Source organism: Schistocerca americana, chromosome 3 (genome assembly GCF_021461395.2).
Source record: "Schistocerca americana isolate TAMUIC-IGC-003095 chromosome 3, iqSchAmer2.1, whole genome shotgun sequence".
Lineage (NCBI taxonomy): Eukaryota > Metazoa > Arthropoda > Insecta > Orthoptera > Acrididae > Schistocerca > Schistocerca americana.
The window spans coordinates 336,299,037-336,327,027 of NC_060121.1; the positions used below are offsets into that span (position 1 = coordinate 336,299,037).

General features: G+C 38.4%; 1 protein-coding gene across 1 annotated transcript in view; it reads right to left on the bottom strand.

The window, feature by feature from the left end:
* Positions 1-27,991, bottom strand: part of LOC124606737 (potassium voltage-gated channel subfamily KQT member 4) — a 1,016,202-nt gene that overhangs the window by 41,378 nt on the left and 946,833 nt on the right. The window contains exon 15 of the mRNA XM_047138769.1: positions 15,822-16,115. Coding sequence (XP_046994725.1) covers positions 15,838-16,115 — 278 coding nt within the window. The 3' untranslated portion in view covers positions 15,822-15,837. The remainder of the gene's footprint in view (positions 1-15,821; positions 16,116-27,991) is intronic.

The following is a 27,991-nucleotide window of genomic DNA, read 5'->3' on the forward strand; positions in this document are numbered from 1 at the left end:
AGGCAATACTGACCCTATGACTTATCTTAGAAGATAGATTAAGGAGAGGCAAACCTTTGTTTCTAGCATTTGTAGACTTACAGAAAGCTTTTGACAATGTTGACTGGAATACTCTCTTTCAAATTATGAAGGTGGCAGGGGTAAATACAGGGAGCAAAAGGCTATTTACAATTTGTGCAAAAACCAGATGGTAGTTATAAGAGTCGAGGAGCGTGAAAGGGAAGCAGTGGTTGTGAAGGGAGTGAGACAGGGTTGTAGCCTATCCCCGATGTTATTCAATCTGTATATTGAGTAAGCCATAAAGGAAACAATAGAAACATTTTGAGTAGGAATTAAAACCCATGGAGAAGAAATAAAAACTTTGAGGTTTGCCGATGACATAGTAATTTTGTCAGACACAGCAAAGGACATGGAAGGGCAGTTGAACGGAATGGATAGTGTCTTGAAAGGAGAATATAAGATGAACATCAACAAAAGCAAAACAAGGATAACGGAATGCAGTCGAATTAAATCGGGTGATGCAGAGGGAGTTACATTAGGAAATGGGACCCTTAAAGTAGTAAATGAATTTTGGAATTTTTGGAGCAAAATAACTGATGATGGTTGAAGTAGAGAGGATATAAAATGTAGACTGGCAATGGCAAGGAAAGGGTATCTGAAGAACAGAAATTTATTAACATCGAGTATATGTTTAAGTGACAGGAAGTCGTTTCTGAAAGTATTTGTGTGTAGAGTAGCCAAGTATGGAAGTGAAATGTGGACAATAAATAGTGTGGACAAGAAGAGAATAGAAGCTTTCGAAATGTGATGCCACAGAAGAATGCTGAAGATTAGATGGGTAGATCACATAACTAATGAGGAAGTATTGAATAGAATTAGGGAGAAGAGAAATTTGTGCCACAACGTGACTAGAAGAAGGGACTCGTTGGTAGGACATGTTCTGAGGCATCAAGGGATCAGCAATTTGGTACTGGAGGGCAGCATGGAGGGGAGAAATCGTAGAGGGAGACCAAGAAATGAATACACTAAGCAGATTCAGAAAGATGTAAGTTGCAGTAGGTACTGGGAGATGAAGAAGCTTGCACAGGATAGAATAGCATGGAGAGCTGCATCAAATCAGTCTCTGGACTGAAGACCACAACAATAACAACAACATATTTATCCACTTGACAGCTTGTGCATGAGGTCAGCATAAAATGAACATGTTTTACAACAAAAGATTTTAAGACCTGAAGATGGCAGCACAGTCTGTTGAAACTGGTTGTTTTAAATAAAAGAATATCTTATGCAATTTTCGTTGTTGAATGGTTTTTAACAATTAAACAGATCACCCTTCAGTTCACACAAAATGAGAAAATTCAATTATATAATGAATAATTAGTTAATGGACTATGTAGGGTAATGGTTATAGAACAAGCCTTATATGAAAAACTTTGTGTGCTCAAATTTTGTCAGGTGCTGTGAAATGTTTTATTTGTAAATCTTTATCAAAATGACTTTGATCATTATTTTCATTCAATTAATGGGTTTGAATATAGATTTTTTAAAATTTCTATTCGTTTGTAGAGCATAAATTTTTGGAAACTTTCTATTTCTTTGTAGGTCATTTTAATTGTTGTATTATCTTTTTCAATAAGTCTCAGTTTTTGCTCCATCATTCTTTTACCAGCTGGACTCTTTGTACATGTGAGTTTAATTATTTTTATTTATTTATCATAATATGTAAGTATCTGAAAATGTCAATCTATGTTTTGTGAAACAAATGAGTAAATTATTTATTTGTAACTGTGGTGGTGTCAAAAATGTAATTTTCATTACAAAATCTACATTTTCATGAATGGTTATCCTCATGTAAACAATTAAAACAAATTATTATTGCACTGTGGATAACATAACACTGACAAAGATTTTAAAAAAGAGCAGTTGTAAATAAAACAAAATTCAAGCCAAATGAGGGATAAAAATAATGACTGCAACAACATAGGCAAAAATATAGGATGATGAAATGGAAGAAATTAAATTGATGTTAATACATGGAAATACGTAAATCCCTATGCACAAAGATTCCAAACAGAAAAAGAATTATAGGAAGAAAAAATGAGAGCAACTGCAAAAGTTAATATGGAGATCAAAATGATGCAAAGAAATGGAAAAAAAATTGTAATCAAATGAGTTAACTGAATGAAAATAATGATCAAAGTCAATTTGTTAAAGATTTAAAAATAAAAAAAATCAAAGTACCTTATGAGATCTGAACCTACAATCTCTTGCAGATAATGTTTGTACTTGAACCATTACACCACACAACCAGTCTGTATAACATTTCTTTCTTAGAGCGGTAGGGCAGCACACAAAATTCCAAAAGTTTTTTGTCAATTATTCCCAAATGAGGGCCCACAAGAGTGAATGGATGCAGGGTATGATACCTCGGACCATAAGATACAATACCATATAGATCGTGTCAAATAATCAGGGGAACTCTCCTTGTTAGCAACACTTAAATTTCTATACATTATTAGCAAATTTATCATTATCGGAAACGATTTTTTTGCTTTTAGCAGTCTGAATTTTATACCCTTGCTACTTTGACTATTATGAGTTATCTTGTTGCCCAGAAACTCATCTACTACATTTTTTATCTCATTTTATTCCCTCAAAACTTATGATTTGATTTACTACATTTCATTACTCTTATTCTAATTTTATAGATATTTATTTTATTACCGAACTATCAGTTTAATAAGTCACAGCTGCAAAATACTAACACGAATTCTTTACAGATGAATGGAAAAACTGGTAGAAGCCGACCTCGGGGAAGATCAGTTTGGATTCCATAGAAATATTGGAACACGTGAAGCAATACTGACCCTACAACTTATCTTAGAAGCTAGATTAAGGAAGGGCAAACCTACTTTTCTAGCATTTGTAGACTTAGAGAAAGCTTTTGACAATGTTGACTGGAATACTCTCTTTCAAATTATGAAGGTGGCAGGGGTAAAATACAGGGAGCGATAGACAATTTACAATTTGTACAGAAACCAGATGGCAGTTATAAGAGTCGAGGGATATGAAAGGGAGGCAGTGGTTGGGAAGGGAGTGAGACAGGGTTTCAGTCTCTCCCCGATGTTATTCAATCTGTATATTGAGCAAGCAGTGAAGGAAACAAAAGAAAAATTCGGAGTAGGTATTAAAATCCATGGAGAAGAAATAAAAACTTTGAGGTTCGCCGATGACATTGTAATTCTGTCAGAGACAGCAAAGGACTTGGAAGAGCAGTTGAACGGAATGGATAGTGTCTTGAAAGAAGGATATAAGATGAACATCAACAAAAGCAAAACAAGGATAATGGAATGTAGTCGAATTAAGTCGGGTGATGCTGAGGGAATTATATTAGGAAATGAGACACTTAAAGTAGTAAAGGAGTTTTGCTACTTGGGGAGCAAAATAACTGATGATGGTCGAAGTAGAGAGGATATAAAATGTAGACTGGCAACGGCAAGGAAAGCGTTTCTGAAGAACAGAAATTTATTAACATTGAGTATACGTTTAAGTGACAGGAAGTCATTTCTGAAAGTGTTTGTATGGAGTGTAGCCATGTACGCAAGTGAAACATGGACGATAAATAGTTTAGACAAGAAGAGAATAGAAGCTTTCAAAATGTGGGGCTACAGAAGAATGCTGAAAATTAGATGGGTAGATCACATAACTAACGAGGAAGTATTGAATAGGATTGGGGAGAAGAGAAGTCTGTAGCACAACTTGACTAGAAGAAGGGATCGGTTGGTAGGACACATTCTGAGGCATCAAGGGATCACCAATTTAGTTATGGAGGGCAGCGTAGGGTAAAAATCGTAGAGGGAGACCAAGAGATGAATACACTAAGCAGATTCAGAAGGATGTAGGTTGCAGTAGGTACTGGGAGATGAAGAAGCTTGCACAGGATAGAGCAGCATGGAGAGCTGCATCAAACCAGTCTCAGGACTGAAGACCACAACAACAACAACCTCTTGCAGGAACCTATTACATTTCATTCAACTTCTTTTCAACACCCTTTGATGTCTCTGACAGAATTACAGTGTCAGCAGCACAGCATACTTTTTTCTTCTTTTCCTCAAGTTTTAAGTCAATTTCAAAAGATCTCCTTGGTTTCCTTTAATACTGCTGATTGAATAACTTTGGGGATACACTGCAGCCCTGCTGGCCGTTGTGGCCGAGCAGTCCTAGGTGCTTCAGTCTGTAACCGCAAGACCGCTACGGTCGCAGGTTCAAATCCTGCCTTGGGCATGGATGTGTGTGATGTCCTTAGGTTGGTTAGGTTTAAGTAGTTCTGACTTCTAGGGGACTGATGACCTCAGATGTAAAGTCCCATAGTGCTCAGAGCCATTTGAACTACAGCCCTTTCTCACTCACTTCTCTATTACTACTTTCATCCCTTCAACTTTTATAACTGCTGTCTGTTTTCTATAGAAGTTGTAGGTAACTTTCACCTCTTGTATTTTACTCCTGCTACCACTGGAAATTCAAAATTTCAAAATTTGTATAGTAGTCAGCACTGTGAAAGGCTTTCTCTAAATCTAGATATGCTATACACAGGGTGACACTTATTGAACTATATGAAAAGAAATGTAAATTCATTACAAACTACAGCATGTAAACGTCACTACAGATATTCAGATTTAGGTTATGGAATGCTCGATATGCCTGCCATCATTGGTGATGATGTGGCTAAACAAATAGTGAAATTCCGCATGACTCGCGGAAGTGTCAGAACATCAATGTCGTCAATGACCTCCTTAATGGCAATGATTTTAGGGTTACTGCTATACACCTTATTTTTAATATAGCCATAAAAAGGAGTTGCATGTGTACAGATCTGGAGTATATGGCGGCGAATTGAAGTCCATGCCAGTGGCCTCTGGATACCCCAGAGCCAGAATGTGGTCTCCAAAGTGCTCGTCCATGACATAAAACACTCTCCTGCTTTGATGGCAATGAGCTCCATCTTGCATGAACCACATCTTGTCAAAATCAGGGTCACTTTGGATAATGGGGATGAAATCACCTTCCAAGAACTTAAAATACCATTCAGTAGTCACTGTGCCATCAAGGAATACTGCAATGTTTATTCTGTGATTGGGCACTGCATACCACACAGTAACCCACTGAAGGTGAAGAGAGTTCTCGATCATGAAATATGGATTCTCAGTCCCCCAAATGCACCAGTGTTGCTTATTGATGAACCCATCCAAATGAAAGTGGGCTTCATTGATAAACCAAACCATACATGCACATACTAATTCTCCATGCCCCATGGTCAACTGTGGAATTTTAAAATCCTAACGCAAACCATTCAGATAATTTTATTTCATAAAGTTCAGTAATCATCACCCTGTACATAGGTCTATCTTCCTTGAGGTTATCTCCTAAGGTAAGTTATAGTGTCAGCATTGCCACATGTGTTCCTATATTTCTCCATAATCCAAATTGATTTTTCCTTAGATCGGCTTCCACTAGTCTTTCCATTCTTCTGTAATCTAGAGTTTGATATCACTTGTCAGCTTTGATCAATGGCACTATATCAAGCCCTAAGATGCTGTACAAACGTGATGTCAAAATGGTGACCAATAACATTACAGAGTTCAACAGTGTTAAAATACACTCCTGGAAATGGAAAAAAGAACACATTGACACCGGTGTGTCAGACCCACCATACTTGCTCCGGACACTGCGAGAGGGCTGTACAAGCAATGATCACACGCACGGCACAGCGGACACACCAGGAACCGCGGCGTTGGCCGTCGAATGGCGCTAGCTGCGCAGCATTTGTGCACCGCCGCCGTCAGTGTCAGCCAGTTTGCCGTGGCACACGGAGCTCCATCGCAGTCTTTAACACTGGTAGCATGCCGCGACAGCGTGGACGTGAACCGTATGTGCAGTTGACGGACTTTGAGCGAGGGCGTATAGTGGGCATGCGGGAGGCCGGGTGGACGTACCGCCGAATTGCTCAACACATGGGGCGTGAGGTTCCACAGTACATCGATGTTGTCGCCAGTGGTTGGCGGAAGGTGCACGTGCCCGTCGACCTGGGACCGGACCGCAGCGACGCACGGATGCACGCCAAGACCGTAGGATCCTACGCAGTGCCGTAGGGGACCGCACCGCCACTTCCCAGCAAATTAGGGACACTGTTGCTCCTGGGGTATCGGCGAGGACCATTCGCAACCGTCTCCATGAAGCTGGGCTATGGTCCCGCACACCGTTACGCCGTCTTCCGCTCACGCCCCAACATCGTGCAGCCCGCCTCCAGTGGTGTCGCGACAGGCGTGAATGGAGGGACGAATGGAGACGTGTCGTCTTCAGCGATGAGAGTCGCTTCTGCCTTGGTGCCAATGATGGTCGTATGCGTGTTTGGCGCCGTGCAGGTGAGCGCCACAATCAGGACTGCATACGACCGAGGCACACAGGGCCAACACCCGGCATCATGGTGTGGGGAGCGATCTCCTACACTGGCCGTACACCACTGGTGATCATCGAGGGGACACTGAATAGTGCACGGTACATCCAAACTGTCATCGAACCCATCGTTCTACCATTCCTAGATCGGCAAGGGAACTTGCTGTTCCAACAGGACAATGCACGTCCGCATGTATCCCGTGCCACCCAACGTGCTCTAGAAGGTGTAAGTCAACTACCCTGGCCAGCAGGATCTCCGGATCTGTCCCCCATTGAGCATGTTTGGGACTGGATGAAGCGTCGTCTCACGCGGTCTGCACGTCCAGCACGAACGCTGGTCCAACTGAGGCGCCAGGTGGAAATGGCATGGCAAGCCGTTCCACAGGGCTACATCCAGCATCTCTACGATCGTCTCCACGGGAGAATAGCAGCCTGCATTGCTGCGAAAGGTGGATATACACTGTACTAGTGCCGACATTGTGCATGCTCTGTTGCCTGTGTCTATGTGCCTGTGGTTCTGTCAGTGTGATCATGTGCTGTATCTGACCCCAGGAATGTGTCAATAAAGTTTCCCCTTCCTGGGACAATGAATTCACGGTGTTCTTATTTCAATTTCCAGGAGTGTATAAACTTCAAGTACAGAATCATACATATTCTTAATAATAAATATTAAACCTAATGGGACAACTGTGGGAAAATTAGGTCTTGTTGAGGAAAAACTGAAATCTAAAATAACAGCTGCAACATCATGATAATAGTGAAATACATAAATGAAACAATCAAGGAAACCCAATACAACATTAGTTTCAAAAACACAAGAAGCACAAAATTAGTGCAAACCTACTGTATTTAGTATAAAAACATTTATGTCTCTAATGACATATTGTCAATTGGATGTTGAACTCGAAGCTTTTTTTTTTCCCTGCCTTTGAAAATATCAGCTGGGCTAAATAACTCAACCTGAAATGTTGATACCAATGTAAAGGGCGAAAAACGAAAGAGTTAAAAAGTACCAAAGGGGATACCAGCACACATAGCAAAAAATTGTGGAAACTAACAAACAGTGGTACTGGATACATTAGATGAGCTAATTTCAGATGATGTCCAACATGTTTTGTTATGGAAGATACTTTACATCATCTCCATTTTTGGAACTAACTAGATGCATGGCAGTACTTAGTATGAAGATCTTACAGTTGCATTAGCATGTTTATAGTATGATAATGGCAGGTACAAAATGTGTAAGTGGTGAATATATTCCCAAGAGGCTTCTCGAAGACACTGAGGATGGAAGAGAATTTAGTGATGAATGTGATTGGGAAGAAACGTCTGCCATGTGCAGTGATATAAGATCTAGTGACTCTGAATCTACTGAAGAAGTGGAAACAGATGAGAAGGCACAACCTGTAACAAATACGTGGACTATTTATTGTAACGATGACAGTGATCTCATAAAATTTCCTTCTTCTGTCATGCAACAAGGTTTCAGCATTCCTCACGGTGTTCAACCAAAATTGGAACTTGAATATTTCCCACTCTTATTCACTTACAATCTTATTAGTGAAGCCGTGAATATGCATGGTAAAGAAAATATACAGAAAGTCACTCCAGAAAGTCACTCCAGGTGCAAGACACTCAATGTATCACTCCTGGAGGGATGTTTCATTCTAAAGGGTTTTCTTACTACAGCCTTGAACATGGCCTTGAATGTGGAGGCAGAATTAGTTGACATTTTACAGAAGACTGGCTAGACATAACTTCATTTTTCAAGGATTTTTTTTCACCTTCTTTTTTTCGGATTTTTGGATGCCATATTTAGTTCCACCTAACATACAAGAGGGAGCAAAGTGAAGAATGTTTGTGAGCATATTGATAGTAGATGCAAAGAAATCCATATACCAAAAAGAAATGTGGTTCTGGCTGAGGGCACAGTAGGATTCAAAGAAAGAACTCAATTCAATTGCTACAATCCAAAGAAGCCTCCAAAGTATGAATTTTCTGTCTGTATGATTCAGAAAATTATTATGTTTTTCTCTCACATTCCATATTATGGAAAGAAACTACAGAAAATCAAATTAATCCTGGTTTATCTTTTGCAAACTGAACAGTGGTTCATCTCGTATAGCAATTGCTAGCTGGTGCAGGTGGTTCAAGTTATTGCATTATTAGTGGCAGTTTCTTCACAAGCCCTCAACTTGCTTTGAAAGTTTACAAAATGAAATTTTATCTAACAGGTACATTTATGCCTTCTAAAAAGGGTTTTCCATGTGATTTGAAGAAGACAAAACTTGATGAACATGAGTTACATGCCTATCAAAGTGAGATGAAAATTTCATGTCTTTCATTCCATGATGAAATGTTAGTGATTATGTTGTGTATGTGCTTTGGTCCTCAAATCCAGTAGATCACTGGTTTTAGGAATAAAGAGCCTGTGTAGTTCCTGAAACCCACTGTTATTTTGGAATACATGAACTTTTGAGAGCAGTGGACAGGGCTGATCAGTACCATGATTTCTATGGTTTTATAAGGTGGTCATACAAGTAGCGGAAAAAAATTATTGTTCTGGCTGAATCAAACTGGTGTAGTGAACTGTTACATTCTTTTTTCGATGGACAAAAATGAATGTGGAGAAGAACTGCAAACTCCCCTTTCCTACAGAACAAATCTAATCAGACAGATAGTTGGCCAGATGAGAAATACAACTTCAAAGAAAAGAGGAATGCCATCATTGTCTGACACTGAGGAGAGACTAAACAGGGAGATGCATTTTATAATGCAAAATGATAAAATATCAACAAAGGATTGTATGGTTTGCAGCACATGCAAGGAGAAACGAGGATGAAGAAAATTTTCTGCTGCAAAACATGCAAGAGGAAGCCTGGACTTCACCTGGGAGAATGTTTTAAGAACCACCATGCAGAAGAAAATTATAAAGAACCATAAACAAACAACAATGTGTATCAAAAACTAGTGTACAAGATAAAAAAGTTGTCAAGTGATCCCATATTGCACTTTATTTGTTTTAAAACAGTTACATAATGACCCCATAATGCCTTAAAACCTTACCTGTTGGATTAGAAAGAGTTAAAATGCTGAAACTAATGCAGGAGCCCAAAAAGCAATACCAGTACGCAATTTAATACTGTTAATTCCCAAAGACCGGTTTCATGTACGGTACGTCTTACAAAAATAATATGTTAACATCACAGTAAAAGAGAGAGTTGAGTTCCAATCTCTCAAATCAGGTATTATGTCTGACTGACCATCACAAATTATCTTGTTGACACCTCCACATGTAGTAACCGCATGGCTGATAAGACAAAACATTTGAAAACGTCAAATTGCCATTACATACATGGCATCTACAATATTCTTGATTATACTTAAATTTTGTAAAACAGTTTGATAGTCAACTTCTGATCTTCCATCTCCCACATAACATAATGCTATTATATATTAATGAAGGATCCATTTTGAATAAACTGCTGTGTGAAATTGGGCACAAATGAAGCAAGAAACTAAAATAAAATAAAATAAAAAAGAGATTAATATGTTATGTCATTATATCACATAAACTGACACTCAATCTATATATAAATTGTAATCGTTGATTTTGCTCATAACTATGGCAACCAAAGGTAATGTTAATCTCTGAATGACTAGGAGCTCAGGTCATTAACGAATGAGGTCTCCTACAACATCAGGCTCCAAAGCCAGTGAGTCATATTGAAGGGTTAAGTTGATCCATAATGTGAGTTAGTATTTACCAACTATGATTTTTAAACTGATATTTCAGTAATATTCACACCTATCACTCAACAGCCTTCTTTGGAACTGGAACTATTACATTCTTCAGGGAGGACATTTCGTCTGTCATATAGGTCACATAACACACACAATAGTTTTATCGTGTGATGTTCTCCCAAGGCTCTTCACTATTCTGAGAGAACACTGTCCACTGCTGGGGCCTTCCCCTTATTTAGATCTTTCAAATCTCTGTTAAATTATTCTCACAATATCCCATCCCTCACATTCTCCACATTCACATTCTCTTCCTTTTCCATAATATTGTCTTTATTACCTTTGTACAGACGTTCTCTGTATTCTTGCCACCTTTCAAACTTTCCTCTTTTTACTGGTAAGCCTCCTGATGAGCTCTTGATATTCATTGAGCTGTTCTCTTTCCTCCAAAGATTTCTTCATTTTTCCTATACACAACATCTATCTTCCCCACAGTCAAGCATGTGTCAACAACAACTTTTTTTTCCCCTCTAGCCATTTATGCTTTGTCATTTTGCACTTTCTACCAATCTCACTATTTGGACTCCATATTCCATTTTGCCTGCCCCCAATGTGACACTTCCATATTTTCTCCTCTAGACAATTAACTGCAGTGTCTCAGTGTTTTTGCTGTTGGGGTCTTCAGTCCAAAGACTGTTCTGATGCAGCTCTTCATACTACTCTATCCAGTGTGATCCTCTTCCTCACTGCAACCTCCATCGTTCTGAATCTGCTTACTGTATTCATCTCTTGGTCTCCCTCTATGATTTTTATCTCCCACTCTTCCCTTAAATACAAAATTGGTGATACCTTGATGTCTCAGAATGTGTGCCATCAACTAATTCCTTTTTTTGGTCAAGTTGTGCCACAAATTTCTTGCTCCCCAATTCTATTCAGTACTTTCTCATTAGTTACTTCATTGTTATTACTAATCAATCCTCAATTGCTTTCATTATTTCATCTCTAAACACTATCCTTTCATATATTATTGTATTCCTCTCTCCATTTCAGTCAGTTTACACAATACTTTGTTTTGAAATGAACCTATACTTTGGTAACATCTGTGCAATAGTAGATAATGATACAGCTGTGTCTAATGAATGTCTTTCTCAATGCAATACTTGTCCTTGTGATACTTCTTAGCATTTACAAAACATGCTTTCTCTGTGCATGTTTGTGGATTCATTTTCATGTTCAGGGACCTAGATTTTAAATTTATTTTTACATTACATTTCTTGAATAACCATTCCTTCATATTTTCACCTGTTATACAAAAACATTAATTGTCTCATGTAATCTGTCTTGCTAACTACACCAGGTATCAGAGATTGAACTTATTGTCAGCAAACACAAATTATTAAAAATCTGTTATGAAGAACTATATTTAAAAAGTGCCTAACTAGCTATATTTTACAAAATGTGCTCATGAGTTAAACAATAATTTTTACATAAATGTCATTCCAGTTGAACTACATTGATATTAATGAAAGACTGTGATCTGCTGAAATGTAACATATTTGTCTCTGCTCTGTGTTACTCTCTGTAGTTTGTATGTAGGGAGGGAGTTGTAATGTGGCAGTTGAGTCATAATGAAGTCTGGTGTGAGTGTTGATGGTGGACATATGTGGGGAGACAAGACGTTAACATGTCCCTATTGCACCCATGGGAAATGCATCCATAAAATTTTGTGTTTGTCAAAAAAGGTCAGCAGCAAAGATGTGTTTTTCAAATGTGTGAAATAAACAAAAGTGGTACTCTAAAGAGCTTTTCACTCAAGAATACTTCATGTTTACCTATCTGAATTATTTCTGGACTACAAAGTAATCCATTACTGACCTAATTATTTGATGAATGGATTATGCCAAAACATTGATTCTGGGAAGAGTCTGATTTAGTTCTCAAATGTGAGAATCCCTGGGCTCTCTTGCAAAGACAATGCCCCATTTTATTACAGGACAATGAGAAACAACAATTGTGATGACAACAAGATAATTATTACTTTCTAACTACTGACTTCATTCACAAACAACTTTGAGTGTTGTTGATGAGCAACCTGTGTCCTGCATCAAACATTTCTATATCTATTTCTTTAGACAGAAATGTAGTTAAATCCATACTGTGACAGTTAGTCATCTTCATCTTTAATTGGCTGTGGAGCAGGGTTGTTTTGACTTTGCAGCTCTCCACTAAAGTGGTTCTTTCAAGTCATCCTGGGTCCATCTAATCAATTTCCTTTTTTCCTGCAGTTTCTTCATTTTTCAGCTACAGTTCATAATCAATAAATCACAGAGTCCATATCTGTTACTGGAAATGTATTTTAATTTAACATGGTTTCCAACTCTCCGAATTATGCAATCTGTCTAAAACATTCCTGTACCTAAGGTCTCTTCACCAATGGAAATTTTCTTTCATTGTCCTTTAATCAAGCCGAGCAATTCACCTGACATTGTGCTTTGCTAGAATACTACTAGGTGGCTTACCATTTCATTACTTTCTTCTAATCTACTTTAACCTACTGTTTTTCTTTCTCTTCCTTCTCAAACCATTGAATTCCAGTCACTGACCACAATGAAATTTTCATTATCCTTAACAGTCTGAAAAAATTCTCTTATCTCAGCATACATTCTTTCAATATCTTCATCATCTACAGACCTAGTAGGCATATAACACTGTATTACTGTGGTTGGTGTTGGCTTTGTGTCTATCTTGACTATAATAGTCCATTAACTGTGCAATTCATTGTTGTTTACCTACATTTCTAATTACTTTTATTTTATTAGACCTAATCCTGCAATACCCCTATTTAATATTGTTGTTGATAACTCTGTATTCACCTGACCAGATGTTGTTTTTCCTGTTGCAGTTCAAAGTATCCATTTCCTTCTTAAATTTGATAATCTACTTACCCACTTAAAGAATCTAACATTCAACACACTTATCCTTAGAAACACAGTTTTGTTTTCCTAATTATGACATCCTCCTAAGTAGTCTGCACATGGAGACCTGAACTGAGGACTACTTTACCTCCAGAATATTTTATCCAAAGAGATTCCATTATCATTAAATCATATGGTATACCTGAATGGCCTGGGGAAAGAGAAGGTAGCTGTAGTCTTTTACTTTCAGCCATCTGCAGTGCTAATACAGCAGGCTACACTGGCTGATGTTACATTGTCAGATCAGTCAAACAACCAGACCGCTGCCTCTACAACTATTGAAATGGTTGCTATTCACCTTCTGCAACCATATTTTACTCTGGCCTCTCTACAGACAACCCTCTGACATCACTGCATGTACAGTACAATTATCTGTATAGCTGAGGATAGGAAATGACTATTAGATGTCATGACTGGAGAGCTCAGGGAGTTCACTGGATGTCATCTAAGTAACAAATCCATCATCTGTGTAACAAATCCATCATGTAATTTCAATCCTTTTAATACTGCCCAGATTGGCTATTGTTGATATGAAGAAAGTAAAATCACAAAAGAACAACCACAGCTAAAACAGGACCAGGCACAGCTCTCTTACTGACAAACAGAGACTGTGGAGATAATATTCTATTGTATTGCATAGTTTTATTGATCCTCTTCATAATTTTTGTACATACAGTAGATACAAACTAATATTGCAGAATGTAAGGCAATAAAAAAAAAAAATAAAAAAAAAACCTGCATGAAATCGGGAAAAGAAATTACTCATGAGCTCCTAAGCATTACTGGTTGTCCAGCTGTGCATAGGAAGTTAAAAAGAAAGGAGCACAGTGGTTGAGCAGCTACTCACAAGCCACACATTTCTGCAGTCAATGTTAAGTTACATTATTACATTATATTATATTGATATTTGCTCCATAGATAATGACTATGACATTTAGTAATTCTGTAGAATGTGTCAGTTTAACATAAGTTTTCTTTACACACTGCAATTTTTTTATATTTTTTTAACAGTTTTTACTTCATTTCTAAAAATTCAACTATTGAGTAGAAGGGTTTGTCATTCATAAATTGTTTTAATTTGTTTTTAAATGCTGGTTAGCTATCTGTCAGACTTTCAATGCTATTTGTCAAATGACCAAAGATTTTTGTGGCAGCATAATTTATCCCTTTCTGTGCCAAAGACAGATAAGGGTGAATTACAACACCACACACTTGAAGTGTGTAAAAAGTATTGTCATTAGACAGTGGATGACTAGAAATGAATGATTTGGGGTGATGAATCACACTTTACCCTATAGGAATCTGATGGAAGGGCTTGGATTTGGTGGATGCCAGGAAAACATTACCTGCCATCAAAACAGACAAAATAAGGCAAAATAGGTGGTGTTATGGTATGGGCATAGTTTTCATGGTTAAGGTGTGGTTTCCTTATTGTGTTTAAGAAAATGCTGACAGTGGAAGCCTACGAACACATATTACAGCACTGTGTACTATGTACAGTAGAGGAAAAGTTCATAGAAGATGATTGTTTGTATCAGCATGATAATGCTCCCTGTCATAAAGAAGCACCTGAGAGGCTATGGTTTGTGGACAATAACATTCCTGAAATGGACTGGCCTGCCCAGAGTTCTGACCTGAACCCAATGAAACAGCTTTGGGATGAGTTAGAATGCTGAATCACCATGTTCCGTGGTTTCAACTCTTGGGGAGGAACGGGAACCTCTGAAGATTTTCCTTCTTGATGGGACTGACAGAACACAATGAATTAATGAACAGGAAATGCAATACCTTTTCCTCAGTCAAGTAGCAAATCAAATTGTACCTTCTACTCACACTAAAATCTCTATCTGTTGCTTTGTCTTTCTTTTTTCTTCAATTAATCTGCCTCATCTCACTATAGGATTTCTTCCCTCATCACTTGTTACCTCTATTCTTTTGTCTCTCTCTTTTCCTTTGTTTCATGACTACTGAGCCACAATATGCAGTAATTATTATTAGTGTTATTGTTGTTGTTACTACAATTAAAATTTGGTTGGTTCAATTTTTATGCTAATATACTCAGAAGACCTATGATTTGAGACTGATGAGAAGGAGAAATGTGTAAGCAGGCTTGTTTCTGTACATTTTGGCAAAGGAGAAACAAAACAAAGGTAAAAGTTATTATATACAGTAAAAATGACAGGAGAAATGGGAATGAGGATTAAAGAAATGGGAATGAGGATTAAACATGATGGTCAAAATAAGGCTTATGTTTAGTGTTAGCAGAGGTATGAGAAAGGTCATTATAGGCATAACGGAGGATTTTGTGGTGCTAATATTAACAGATAAATTACATGTACAAACAAAAAGTGTTACTGAGGATATCATAAACACTGTGCAGTGAGTAAACATAACCATATGAATATCAGCAAGAAATATATTCATTTCGACTGTAATGCATGACTGCAACCTTAGGAAGTCTTTCTAGATTTTCATCGAATGCTGGACATGCAAACAAACAAACCAAAAAATGGACTTCCTTAATAACTCCATCTTGTTATGACACTACTGTTCCAGGGAAAATATTACACCCACCTTAAGTCATGAAGTAATCACACTTCTTACGAAGAACAGGATTATTTATCCAGGCATATGTGCATAAATCATGCTTACCTTATATAAAGTGTTCTTATGGTTCATCAGAGAGTGTAATTACTTCTGGCTTTAGCAAGTCCATTTTATGAATATCTGCAATAGTTGATGATTCTCCTGTACACTTTTCTTCCTGGCTGTCCATATGACTGAGATCTGCAGAGGACGCTGTTGGACTGATAGGGGTTATGATGATCTCAGTGGCAGCTGCTCTCCTCAACAGTGCAGTGTTCTCCGTTACAACTGAATCATCACCACCATCCCATGAGTATTGGAGATCTTCTTTTATGGACTCAGGGGTATATATTACATGAGCTGAAAAAAATTAGCAATTTTGTGGTGAATAACCTGAGACACTGTCAAGTTAATACAACATTTGAGATAAGGCATAAAAAGAGTTTTCGTGCTGTAAACGCTTTGAACTTTTCTTGTCCAAACTTGCAACAACATTCTTGAATAATTAAGACCTCTGTTGTCAAATATCATGTAGACTATACCCCATACTCAGTCATACATTTATGGAAATTGTCACTGTAATTATTATTATTTCTGTGTCAAAATGCTAAATAAATCCACTGTCATATAGTATGAAAGATGGATTCAGATTATTTGAAGCATATTGAGACAAACAAAAGATTTTACACAATTGTCATCTTGTGCCACATATCAGTACTGTTTTGGAGTAACAGTTGCTCCTCCGTTTTGCACTACTTGCTTGACTTAAAAATGAGTTACTGTCTTCTACTGTGTAAATTTTTGTCCATTTTGTAAAAAATAAGACAGTGTGGTACGAGGAAATGTTACTGAAGATAATAAATTCCATTATCTTACACTTTACTGGCTACGAGCTATATACTGGAGAATTTATTAACAAAATTGTCAAGATGGAAAAACAAAGGAACCTGTTGAGGGGTTGTAAGAGCTTCCTTCTTCAAATGTTCATAAGAGAACTTACAAATGAGTACATCTTTGTGCAAACTCTGAGCTCTGATAGTAATCTGGACATATGCAGGATCCAGGCATTACAGAAACAGTTAGTGGTATAGTGAGGTGTGTTAAAACAAGATGTCACCGATAATGTATAGACTAGAAAGTTGAAAGCACAACACTCAGTAGTTTGCAAAAACAGGAGGAATGGAAGATCAAGCAAAAGAAGTCACAAGTGAATTATGTAGCTGAGGTAAATATTTTTAAGCCTCTATATGTTGCAAAGTACAGACAAAGTGATGAAGGGAAGAAAGCTTTTATATTTGAGGTAGTTATCCCAACTTCAATTTGGTTCTTCAAATATGAACACTTAGATCCTCTAATCATACACCATCACATAACAAAAAAAGAGAAATGAAGGCTTTTATGACAGTCAGCTACAGAAACATGAATTTCTGGATCTGCTGCCAAAATAAACTTCTATTAACATACATAGTTTTGGCCCATCCATAAATATTGCTATTTTTACAACTGTTGAAATAAAAATCATTAATTTACTTAAAGAAATGCAGCAATCAACCACGTTTTATATAACTTTATCTGTGTTTCATGTTTTAACCATGTTCAGTTGTTGTAATATACTTGTAGTTTCATCATTTTGAAGTTTACATCAACTACGTTTTGAATACTGCAATTACCAAATGTAAAATAATAAATTCTTTAGCTACAAATTAAAGGTTTTTACACACTTTCCACTTGATTTACTTTTTATTTAACAACTGGTTTTTATGAACACTCTCTCTCCTTGATTTACTTTTTATTTAATGAGTTTTATGAACAATCTGACAGTGTCACCATGGGAAATTCTACATCTCCACTAGTGGCCAACTTCTTTATGGAGAGTTTTGAGGAGATATCACATGACTCATCAGTATCTTGGGAATATGTTGATGATACTTTTATTGTTTGGCCTATAGTGTTGGACAGCACAACTATTACACGATAGTGCAGAGAAGTGAAGTGTTCATATAATGTGTGTACGTGCAGTTTCATGTGGTGTAATTGCTGAATTGCGGCTGTCAATGTAGTTTCACACCAGCTGACATAGGTGCTGTGTTTTGCATGTAATAAGTGAATCACAGTTGTCAAAGAGTTCCACATCTGGCCACCAGGGGTGCTGATTTTTTATTTGTCACATGTGCTTAGGCATTCTCCATGGGTGATGTTTATTCCTATGTTTATATGTTTTATGATCTGTACTGTCACTCTGGGTTGCAATTCAATTAGCCTCCTCCCCTGACTGAGTAAACAGTTTCCTGTCAAGCATAATCCTTTGGCATTAGATTTATCAGTATTATTAACTTGTTCACTTCTAATTACACTTATCACAACAAGTGGTGGCCCTAATGTGGTCCTTGAGCTGAAGGAACTGAACTATAGCTGTTTTTCCTATGGAGTTCAGGAGACGTGCTCATTTTGGCCTGATAACCCTGTCCTATGGTTTGCACAAGTGGAAGCTAGTTCACACTTGTTGTAAGCCAGTTGAACTACTGTTTTGCAGCTGAGATGCAAGACATTATCACTTCATCCCCCGGCAGCAGATTCCCGTGAGAAACTCAAGGCGGAACTAATACAGAGATTTACTGCTTTGCAGGAAAGTTGAATGTGAAAAGTTCTTATGCAAGAATACATCAGTGATTGTAATCTGTCACAACACCTATGGTATTTTTGCAATAAAGTGGACAAAATCACCTTGCCAGACAACTTATTGCATACACTATGGTGCATTAGATTACTGCCACAAATTAAGGCAGTAGTGGCATCACAAACTAACATGCCACTGGGTGATGTAGAGGAGTTGGCAGACCACATAGGGGAAGCTATCTCACCTGCCCAGATTAGTTGTCATGGCACAAAGCAACAGTACACTAGCAACAGTTATTGTCTGGAATGCTGGTTACAACTTGCTTGCAGCAAAAGTAAACATGTTATGTGCGCACGTCAGCACATTGTTGTCATAAGGCGACACTGGAAACAACAGAGGCAAAGGGTGTTACCTCAGACATTTGAGAAGCTGATCTTCAAGCAACACTACATTATTTACAAGATGAGCATCCTGTGTGTTGGTACTACCACAGACTTAGTGAGAATGAGCAAAATTGTGCATCACCCTGCTTCCACCCAAATGCTGGAAGTGGTCAATCGTAGGTGTAACCAGCAGCCCATCACCATCCAGGCACCTGTTCATCAGTGACAGAGATTCTGGCCTAAAAATTTCTCATAGACACTGGTTCAGACATCAGTATCCTGTCATGGTCTTTCTTGCATCGCTGTAGGCCATCAACTGCCTTCCATCTAACAGCTGCCAATAATTCAACTATAGTAACATATGGAGCCCAGTGAATGGAGCTGAACTTAGGTCTACGCTTGGAATTTCACTGTTGCACATGTCATGGAAGAGATCATTGGTGCAGATCTCCTGGCACATTACAAACTCTTGCCAGATGCGGCAAACCCCAATTGGTGGGCAGTGTTACTGGTGTAACTGTCACTGGTTTTCATCACAGTACCACCATCCTCAGGGCAAAGCTTGTACAGGCATCTAAGGGTGAATACACTTCACTCTTAAAGTAGTTCCTGAATTTCACCTTGCCACCTGGTGCACCTAAAGAGATTCTGCACAATACAGTGCATCACATCAAGATGTCAGATGGACCATCAGCGTTGTGCTGATTTGGACATATAGATCAGATGTTAAACAGTCTGCAGTCCTCTGCCTTGCATCTGGGCCAAAAAATGGTGGGGCCTGGCACCCTTGCAGAGATTGTTGTGAAATGAACATGAGAACAGTGCTGGACCGATATTCTGTGCCATTACTAAGAGACTACAGCTAAGTGTTACATGTTACAATGATATTCAGCATCTCAAGACTGTGCTAAAGCCTGTACTCAGATACCTGTGGCTACAGAATACATTCTAAAGACCGTAATTATAATACCATTAGGCCTGTTTGAGAGTATGTGTGACAGTCATGTTTAAAGTAAGAACCAATTTATAATGGAGTAAGAGAAGCTTCATTTATGAATGTAAATTGAATCAAAAACTACAATACACACATTTTTCACTTTTCAACAGGATCACCACGAACATTTAAACATCTGTCAAGTCATGAAACCAGCTTTTGGATCCCACCATCAAAGAACTCAAGAACTCAGACACCTGATCATTAAACCAGTTAGTAACAGTTTCTTTCAACATGTCATCATTTTCCAAGAGCTTTCCACCATGAAATTTGTCTGTTTTGGAAACAGATGAATGTATGATGGTGCTTAGTCAGGGCTGTATGGTGGATGATACAGTTATTCCCCATGAAATTTGTCCAGTTTGCATCTTTGTTCTCACAACATTGTGAGACTGAGTATTAGCATGAAGCAGAATGATACTGTTAGAAAGCAATCCCCACCAGCGATTTTCAATAGTGCATCTAAGCTTTAATAACATTTCACAGTACCTCTCAGTAGTTATTGTCATTCCTCTTGGCAAAAACTCTAACAGAAGAATGCCATTCCAGTCCCCAAAAAACTGTGGCCATGATTTTCAGTGTTGAAAGTTCTTGTTTGAATTTTTGTGGTTTCATTGGTGAGTTTGAGTGATGCCACTCAGCTGGATTGACCTTTATTCTCTGGAGTGTAGTGTGTAATCCGCATTTCACCACCCATCACAACATGACTCAAGAACTAGTCACAATCCTTCAACAGCGCTGCAAAACAGGCAAAGAATGTGCCATTCACTTTGTTGTGTATTCTTCATTTTAGGCACCCTTACTGCACACATTTTTTTGTAGTGTAGTTTGTCAGTAACAATGTAAAAACTATGATATTGAAATTTGTGGAAATTTCTGATGCAGCTTGCCAATAGTGAAGTGCCTGTTTTGGCTAACTGCCTCATCAACTTTTTGTGTCAAGTTTTCATATGACAGTAGACCATCCAGATCATTCTTCATCATGAACATTTGTCCTTCCTTGATTGAACAGTCTACACTATTGCCATCATTTCCATCATTCGTTACACCTGTACCATAAACTTCAACAAGATGCTAGTGAATTTCAGAAGAACAAACTTTTTTTTCATTTAAGTACCAATTAACTGAGTGCACTTCACAATCAGCAGGATTACTAATTGACATGATGGTAAAAGAAGCAGTATAATCATACAACCAACATTGGCAGAGATGTGAAATGTAATGACAGTGAAGTGAGAGACTGGCCAAGAATGGCCAACTGTGAACAGGATGCACAGACGCAATGAGCTATTGATTCTTACTGTAAAAGTGACCCTCATATATGAATTTTGGATTATGAAAGACAGTGCAGACATGGGAAAGATTAATTGACTCTGTTCAAGGCCTCCCACTTTGTTTCACATACCTGGATGATGTGCTCATGATCTCAGACACTGAGGAACAACACCAACAACATCCACAAGTGGTGTTCAAGTGTTTCGAGCATTATAGATTTGTGTTGAACATGGACAAGTGCGTTTTTGTACAATCTGAAATGACCTTCTTGGTACATAGAATCTCTGCTGTGGGCCTCCTACCTCTAACAGAGAAGACTGATATGACTTTACAGTTACCTAGGCCAACCACAATAAAGGAATTGCATCAATTCCCTGATATGCTAAATGTTTATCGTCATTACCTGCCTCATGCAGCAGAACAGCAGAACCCATTGACTGTGTTGCTGGCTGGTCCTAAGACGAAAGGCAACTCCCCAGTGGAGTTGACTGAGGCCATGAAACAAAGCATGGCATACAAGGCACTTCTAGTTCATCCCAATCTTGACAAACCTCTTGTGTTAGTGGTGTATGCAAGCCAGACAGCTATCAGCGCAGTGCTACAGCAGTGGTCAGACAGTTCATGACAACTCCCAAAAACTGTCACCCTCTTACAGAATGTGGAGCACCTATGACTGCGAGCTCCTGGTAGTATATGATGTAGTGGAATACTTCTGCCCTCAAGTCAAAATGTGAGTGTTAGCGATATTCAAAGACCATAAACCACTGACTTTTGCATTCAGATGGAACAGTGCCAATTGCTCTGCTTGCTAATTCAACCATCTAGAGTTTGTAGCCCAGTCCACTATTGACATCAAACACATTTCAGGAAATGATAACGTTTTGGCTGACTGTCTTTCACTTGTTAGCAGTGTGACAAGTCCTATCAACTTTTTTGCAGTGGCCTGAACACAACAAAAACATGAGGAACCCCAAACATTTATTGAAAACATCGCATCAGCATTAAAATTGCAGCATGAGTGTTCAACGAGAAGATATCATCAAGCTCTAATGTGACATCTCTCACAGACAGTCTCACCCGTTTCTTCCACTAGTGGTGGTGCAGTGGTTAGCACACTGGACTCGCATTTGGGAGGACGACGGTTCAATCCTGTCTCCAACCATCCTGATTTAGGTTTTCCATGATTTCCCTAAATCGTTTCACGCAAATGTTGGGATGGTTCCTTTGAAAGGGCATGGCCGATTTCCTTCCCAATCCTTCCCTAACCCAAGCTTGTGCTCCGTCTCTAATGACCTCGTTGTCGACGGGACATTAAACACTAACCACCACCACCACCACCACCACCACCACCACCACTTCCACTAGCATTCAAAAGACAAGATTTTGACAGCATCCTTAAATTGTGCCATCCAGGGTACAGCTGACTTTTTGACTCATCTCCCAACGTTTTGTGTGGCTGGGCATGGAAAAGAACTGTCAAGAAAGGACAAGGACATATTTGCAGTGCCAAAGGCCTAAAGTGTCTCGCCGTGTGCATGCCCCAATTAGCGACTTTCCAGGTACAACTGTCGTTTTGCCCATGTACACCTGGATGTTGTGGGGCCACTTCCTCCATCGAATGGTCAGCGCTATCTTTTCACAATGATCAGTCATTTTATCTGCTGGTCAGAGGCTGTGCCAATTGATAATATTACAGCCGAAATGTGAACTTCTGCCTTTGCATCATTACGGTTAGAGAGGTTTGAGTGCCCACGGTGTATCACTACCAACTGTGGACAGCAGTCTGAGTAGCATCTGTTTGTGCAGCTTGGCAAGTTTTATGGGTATGTCCACCACAGGACCACTACTTAGCATCCCACTAGCAATGGCAGGGTTGAATTCTGGCATCGTTCCTTGAGGGCGGTGCTCATGTACCACGAAAACACATGGCATTCAGCTCTTCTAATGGTTCTCTTGGCCTATGAACAACTTGCAAACCTGACGTGAATTCTTCGGATGCACAGTTGGTCTAGAGAGAGACATTGTGTCTGCCTGGAGAATTTGTTGATGCTGATACACTGCAAACTTCCTCACAAGATTTCTTACAATGCCTGAGGAAATATGTCACACAGATCGGTTCTTCAAAGGGTTCATGTCACAGCATGTTGCTTTGTTACATGCACCAGGACTTGCATCACTAGTCACATGTCATGGTCCACACCGACAGTGTAAAACCACCTTTACAACCTCTATACACTGGCCTGTACTGCACATTGCGAAGAAGTATACAGACAATGGACATATTGGTTAATTGCAAGTCAACCATTTCTCTGAACAGAGTAAAACCTGCATACATTTTTCAAGAGGCATCACCATCTGCTACCCAATGGAGACCTCAGAAAATTCCTGAAGAAGATGCCCAGCCACGAGCACCACCACCACAGCAGCTGCCCACAGAACAACCACAGACACAGACAACCCACTCAGGATGCTGTGTCCACTTCCCTGCCCATTTCCTCAATACCAATGGATTGCTTCCTTCAAGGAGGCTGCTATAGTGTCTGACACCACAGCTGTTACATGGACGTGTTTGAATAGCTTGTCTACATTCAGTGTCACATGGTGGATCAGCTGAATTGCGGCAGTCAAGATAGTTCCATGCTGGCTGCCAGAGGCACTGTGTTTTGTGTGTAATAAGTGGATCATAGCTGCCAGCATTCCACACAAGGCCACCAGAGGTGCTGGTTTTTTTATTTTTCATGTGTGGTTGTGCATTCTCCATGCACAATGTTTATTCCTGTGTTTTTTATGTTCCATGTTTTTTAAGTTTTATGTTCTATACTATTCCTCTGGCTTACAATTCGATTGGCCTCCAGCACAGATTTAATAATTTCCTGTTAAGCATAATCCTTTGGTGTCAGATTAATCAGTGTTAGTTAGTTGATCAGTTCTAATAATGCTGATCCTAGCATACCCTCACAGTGTGGACAGTTTCCAATAGCCTCTTCAGCAACTATACTCTATGAGTGAACACATACAATTTACAATGAAGATGGAGAAAGATTTGTAACTTTTAGACATCATATTGCTATGTAGGAGTGATGGTACACTTGTAAATTCATTATTTCAAAAGCCCACTCATGCAGACCTGTAATTACAGGTAACTAGTTACCAATGTTTGGAACTAACAATGGCCATTCTGAACAGCATCATTCACCAGGACCATGTGGTCCCAGACGCTGATAATCTGAAAATGGAATTAGAACACCACCAAACTATGTTTGTGGAATATGAATATTCATCTCAGCAGATGAAAATAATGTTACAAACATACAAATGGCACCATGTGGCAGAGGATGGGCCTTCAAGGCAACAATCTATCTCCTATAAGTGGAAATGTTTCCATGAAAATAGGCAGAATACTAAGAAACCAAGTTTAAAGTGATCTTCCAGCCTCCCCCAAAAATCTCTGTGCTTCTGAGATCAATCAAAGATAACTGAGAGCTGCACAAGGCAGGTGTTTATGAGATTCTGTGTGAATGCAGAAAATCATATACAGGGCAAACAATGTGCACTGTTCAGGAGAGCATCATTGAACACCAGCAGCATACTCACATTCTCCAGGCCAGCAGATCTGTTATCACAAAACATTATTTCTACTGATCATTCAATGAAATACAATGGAACAAAAATTGTAGACCATACTTCAAACTTTTGGAGCTCTGTTAGTAATGAACCAGCAGAAATACGACTGTCTGAAACCCTTATTAATTGGGATGGCAGTTTCAAATTAGATAATACATGAAATCCTGTCACAAAAAAATTTCATTCTCTGTGTAGCCAGTGCTAGTCCATGATTTTATCATGTGAAGACAGTGGATCTGATATTGATGAGGCAAGCTTTCGCCATGGACGGTGCTCCAATGCAGTGCAAAGACTTGCAGCAGATGCACAACTGCTCCAGCAGTGACAACTGAATACACCTCATACACACTGGATGTGTTTTAAATAGGAAAGCTAAATGTACTTTTGCCTGTATGTGCCAAAAGATAGCCAGAAGACCCTGTGCCAAAATAGCATGGCAAGCAATTATTGAAATCCAGCAATTCACTTGAAATTTCATGCAACCATCTACACCCCAGGAAAGCCTTACATTTTGCATTAATGTGTTAACTTGCCTTATGGTCTTATGTTGTTTGTAATATATTTGGGATAGGAAACTGGTAATGTATCGTACATGATGGATTTAGAAAGTCAGACATGGGCAGATAAATCCTGCATGGCAAGATTTCCCAGTAGAGCTCAACTTTTTCTGTGTGGAGCTGAACTGCATATGTGGCTAGCAACTGATACAGAAAGCTAAGCTTAAAAATATTCAATACCCTTACACTTATAAGTGTTTGAAAGTGAGCTCTACACAAAAATAAAAGTACCAAATTAAAGGAAGCAAATACCATTCAATGACGTAAAGAGAAAAAAATCCAGCACAAAAATGGAGGAAAATTGTAGCTCTAGAGCTTGGCTCTAATGATGCCAAAAAGTAAAATATTTCAGGTAGTACATATACAGGTAAACAAAACACTTAGTGATGCAAGTAAAATTATTTTTAAAGTAAAATAACACTGAAAAAATTGATGTGTAAAAGAAGCTCCTGTATAATGTTGAAGAAAATGGATTTCCTGCAAACTGATTGTTTTGGACTGTACGCACGACATGGGAAAGTCAGATTGTACCCTCCCCATACAGCCTTCATTGGTCATCACTGCCATGGCCCGGAATGATTCATCTTGTTTTAATGTTGGTGATATTTTGATCATGTCTTGTCACTGGTTATTTGGAAGTTTTCTTGCCACTCTGTAACTGCTGCCTACTGATTTGGTGTGCCAACGTGTGGTGCTGGAGCAGCCATTACACAATAAAGGTTTTACTGTTGATACTGATTCCTTGTTGAGCATTACATGAAATGGCATAATGATATGAGGAAAGCTTATGTCTGGAACTGGAGCGTGCACATTATAATGAGTTGATTCTTAACTACTATAATAGTGATGTGAAGTTTAACTTCATTGTGTGAGTTATACATGATATAAAGTGACTTTTAAGCTAGGAAGCTTCTTCCATCTCCAAGCATACAGTTACAAAACCTAAACCAACTCCTAATCACAAGTGTTATGAAAATCACTTAAAGTTTTGCTTTAAAGTAAAGGCTGCTACAGAGACCTGTGATAACCCAATTCACCAATGTGTTGTAAGCTTATAAATGATTTCACATCAAAGCAAGTACCAAGCACTCTGAGTATGTAGGCACACCTATTGACTTTTTTCAAAGGAAATCTGCATTTGTAAAAAACAACCTGAATGCACAGCAGCTTTCATTAACACTGATACTAACTTGATAAAAGACTAATACCTGGCTAGTTCTAGAATAGTAAAAGAAGGAAACCTCACACAATTGGTGAGTCTCTCTTGCTGCATGTAGCCAAGCAATTTTTGGGGGAAAAAAGTGGCCAAAGAAATGTGAAAATTTCCATTACCCAACAATGTAGTAGAAAGGAGCCCTGAAGATGGGTCTGCCAATATTGAAGAAATGTTGTTATGACAATTGCAAGAGTGTGCTTCTTTCACTCTTCAAATAAATGAGAGACAAATGTCATAAATATGGCATAGTTACTTCTATTTATGCATTTTTGCTATCATAAAGATATTGTATTTCTTAGCAAAGATGTGTTGGTCTTTGTATAGACAGGGCCAAGGTAAGGTGTGGTCTCTTAACAGGTCTGGTACCAAAGTGCAGAAAGTTACACCTGACTGTCAAAGAACAGGTTGTATAGTACATCGAGAAGCATTGGCTTCTAAGGGTATGTCTGAAACGCATTAAATTGCTTTGACAGATGCTGCAGATGTTATAAACTTCATCAAGGCATGGACATTAAACTTAAAACTATTCACACTATTGTGTGAAGATATGGGAGGTAAATTTAAAAGTTTGCTTCTACATATTGAAGTAAGATGGCTCTATCATGGCAAAATTTCAAACTGAATATCTGAACTGTTCTTTATATTCCTCAGTGACACAAACAATGACACTAAGAATTTTTTCCCTGATGATCAGTGGTTATTGAAATTTGCTTATTTAGCTGAGGTCTTTGATATGCTTCACATTTCGAATATGGGACCACAAGGATGAGGCTTAACAGCTTTCTTAGCAGATAAGAAAATATTGTGTTTCAAAGGAAAGTTGACTCTTTTTACTTCACAAGTACTGAGCAATAACTTTTTCACATTTCCTACCTGTACATAATTTCTGGAAAACAAATAACTAGCTCCCATGGAAGATTTAGTTTGAGACATTATTACACATTTAAAGTAAAAGAGTTTTGAAAAGCACTTTCCCAAAGATTACACAAAATATGACTGGATAAGAAATCCATGTTCAGCAAAAGTACCAGGAGAAGTAATCAGAAAAGAAACTTTCATCAATATGACTACCAACATTTCAATGGAAGAAGCTTTTAAAAAGAAAACTCTGCTTTGTTTTTGGATGGGAACAAGAACACAATATCCTTATCTTTTCAAACAAGCAGTCCAATATTTCATGCCCTTTACCACTTAAGGTGTGAAAGTCAGTTTTCTGAGTTGCAGTACAACAAAAATGAATACAGAAACAGACTTAGTGTTACAGAAGAGTTGAGAGTTAAGTTGATCCCAATTCCCAATGAAGCCAGACTTTGAAGCTCTGCTTTAAAGGTGTGAAAGTCAGTTTTCTGAGTTGCAGTTTAAAGGTGAGAAAGTCAGTTTTCTGAGTTGCAGTACAACAAAAATGAATACAGAAACAGACTTAGTGTTACAGAAGAGTTGAGAGTTAAGTTGATCCCAATTCCCAATGAAGCCAGACTTTGAAGGTCTGCTTTAAAGATGAACAGCAACATAATTTCTGCTGAAGCATGTAGATGTTCTCTCATCAGAATCTAAATTCGAAAACTAACTA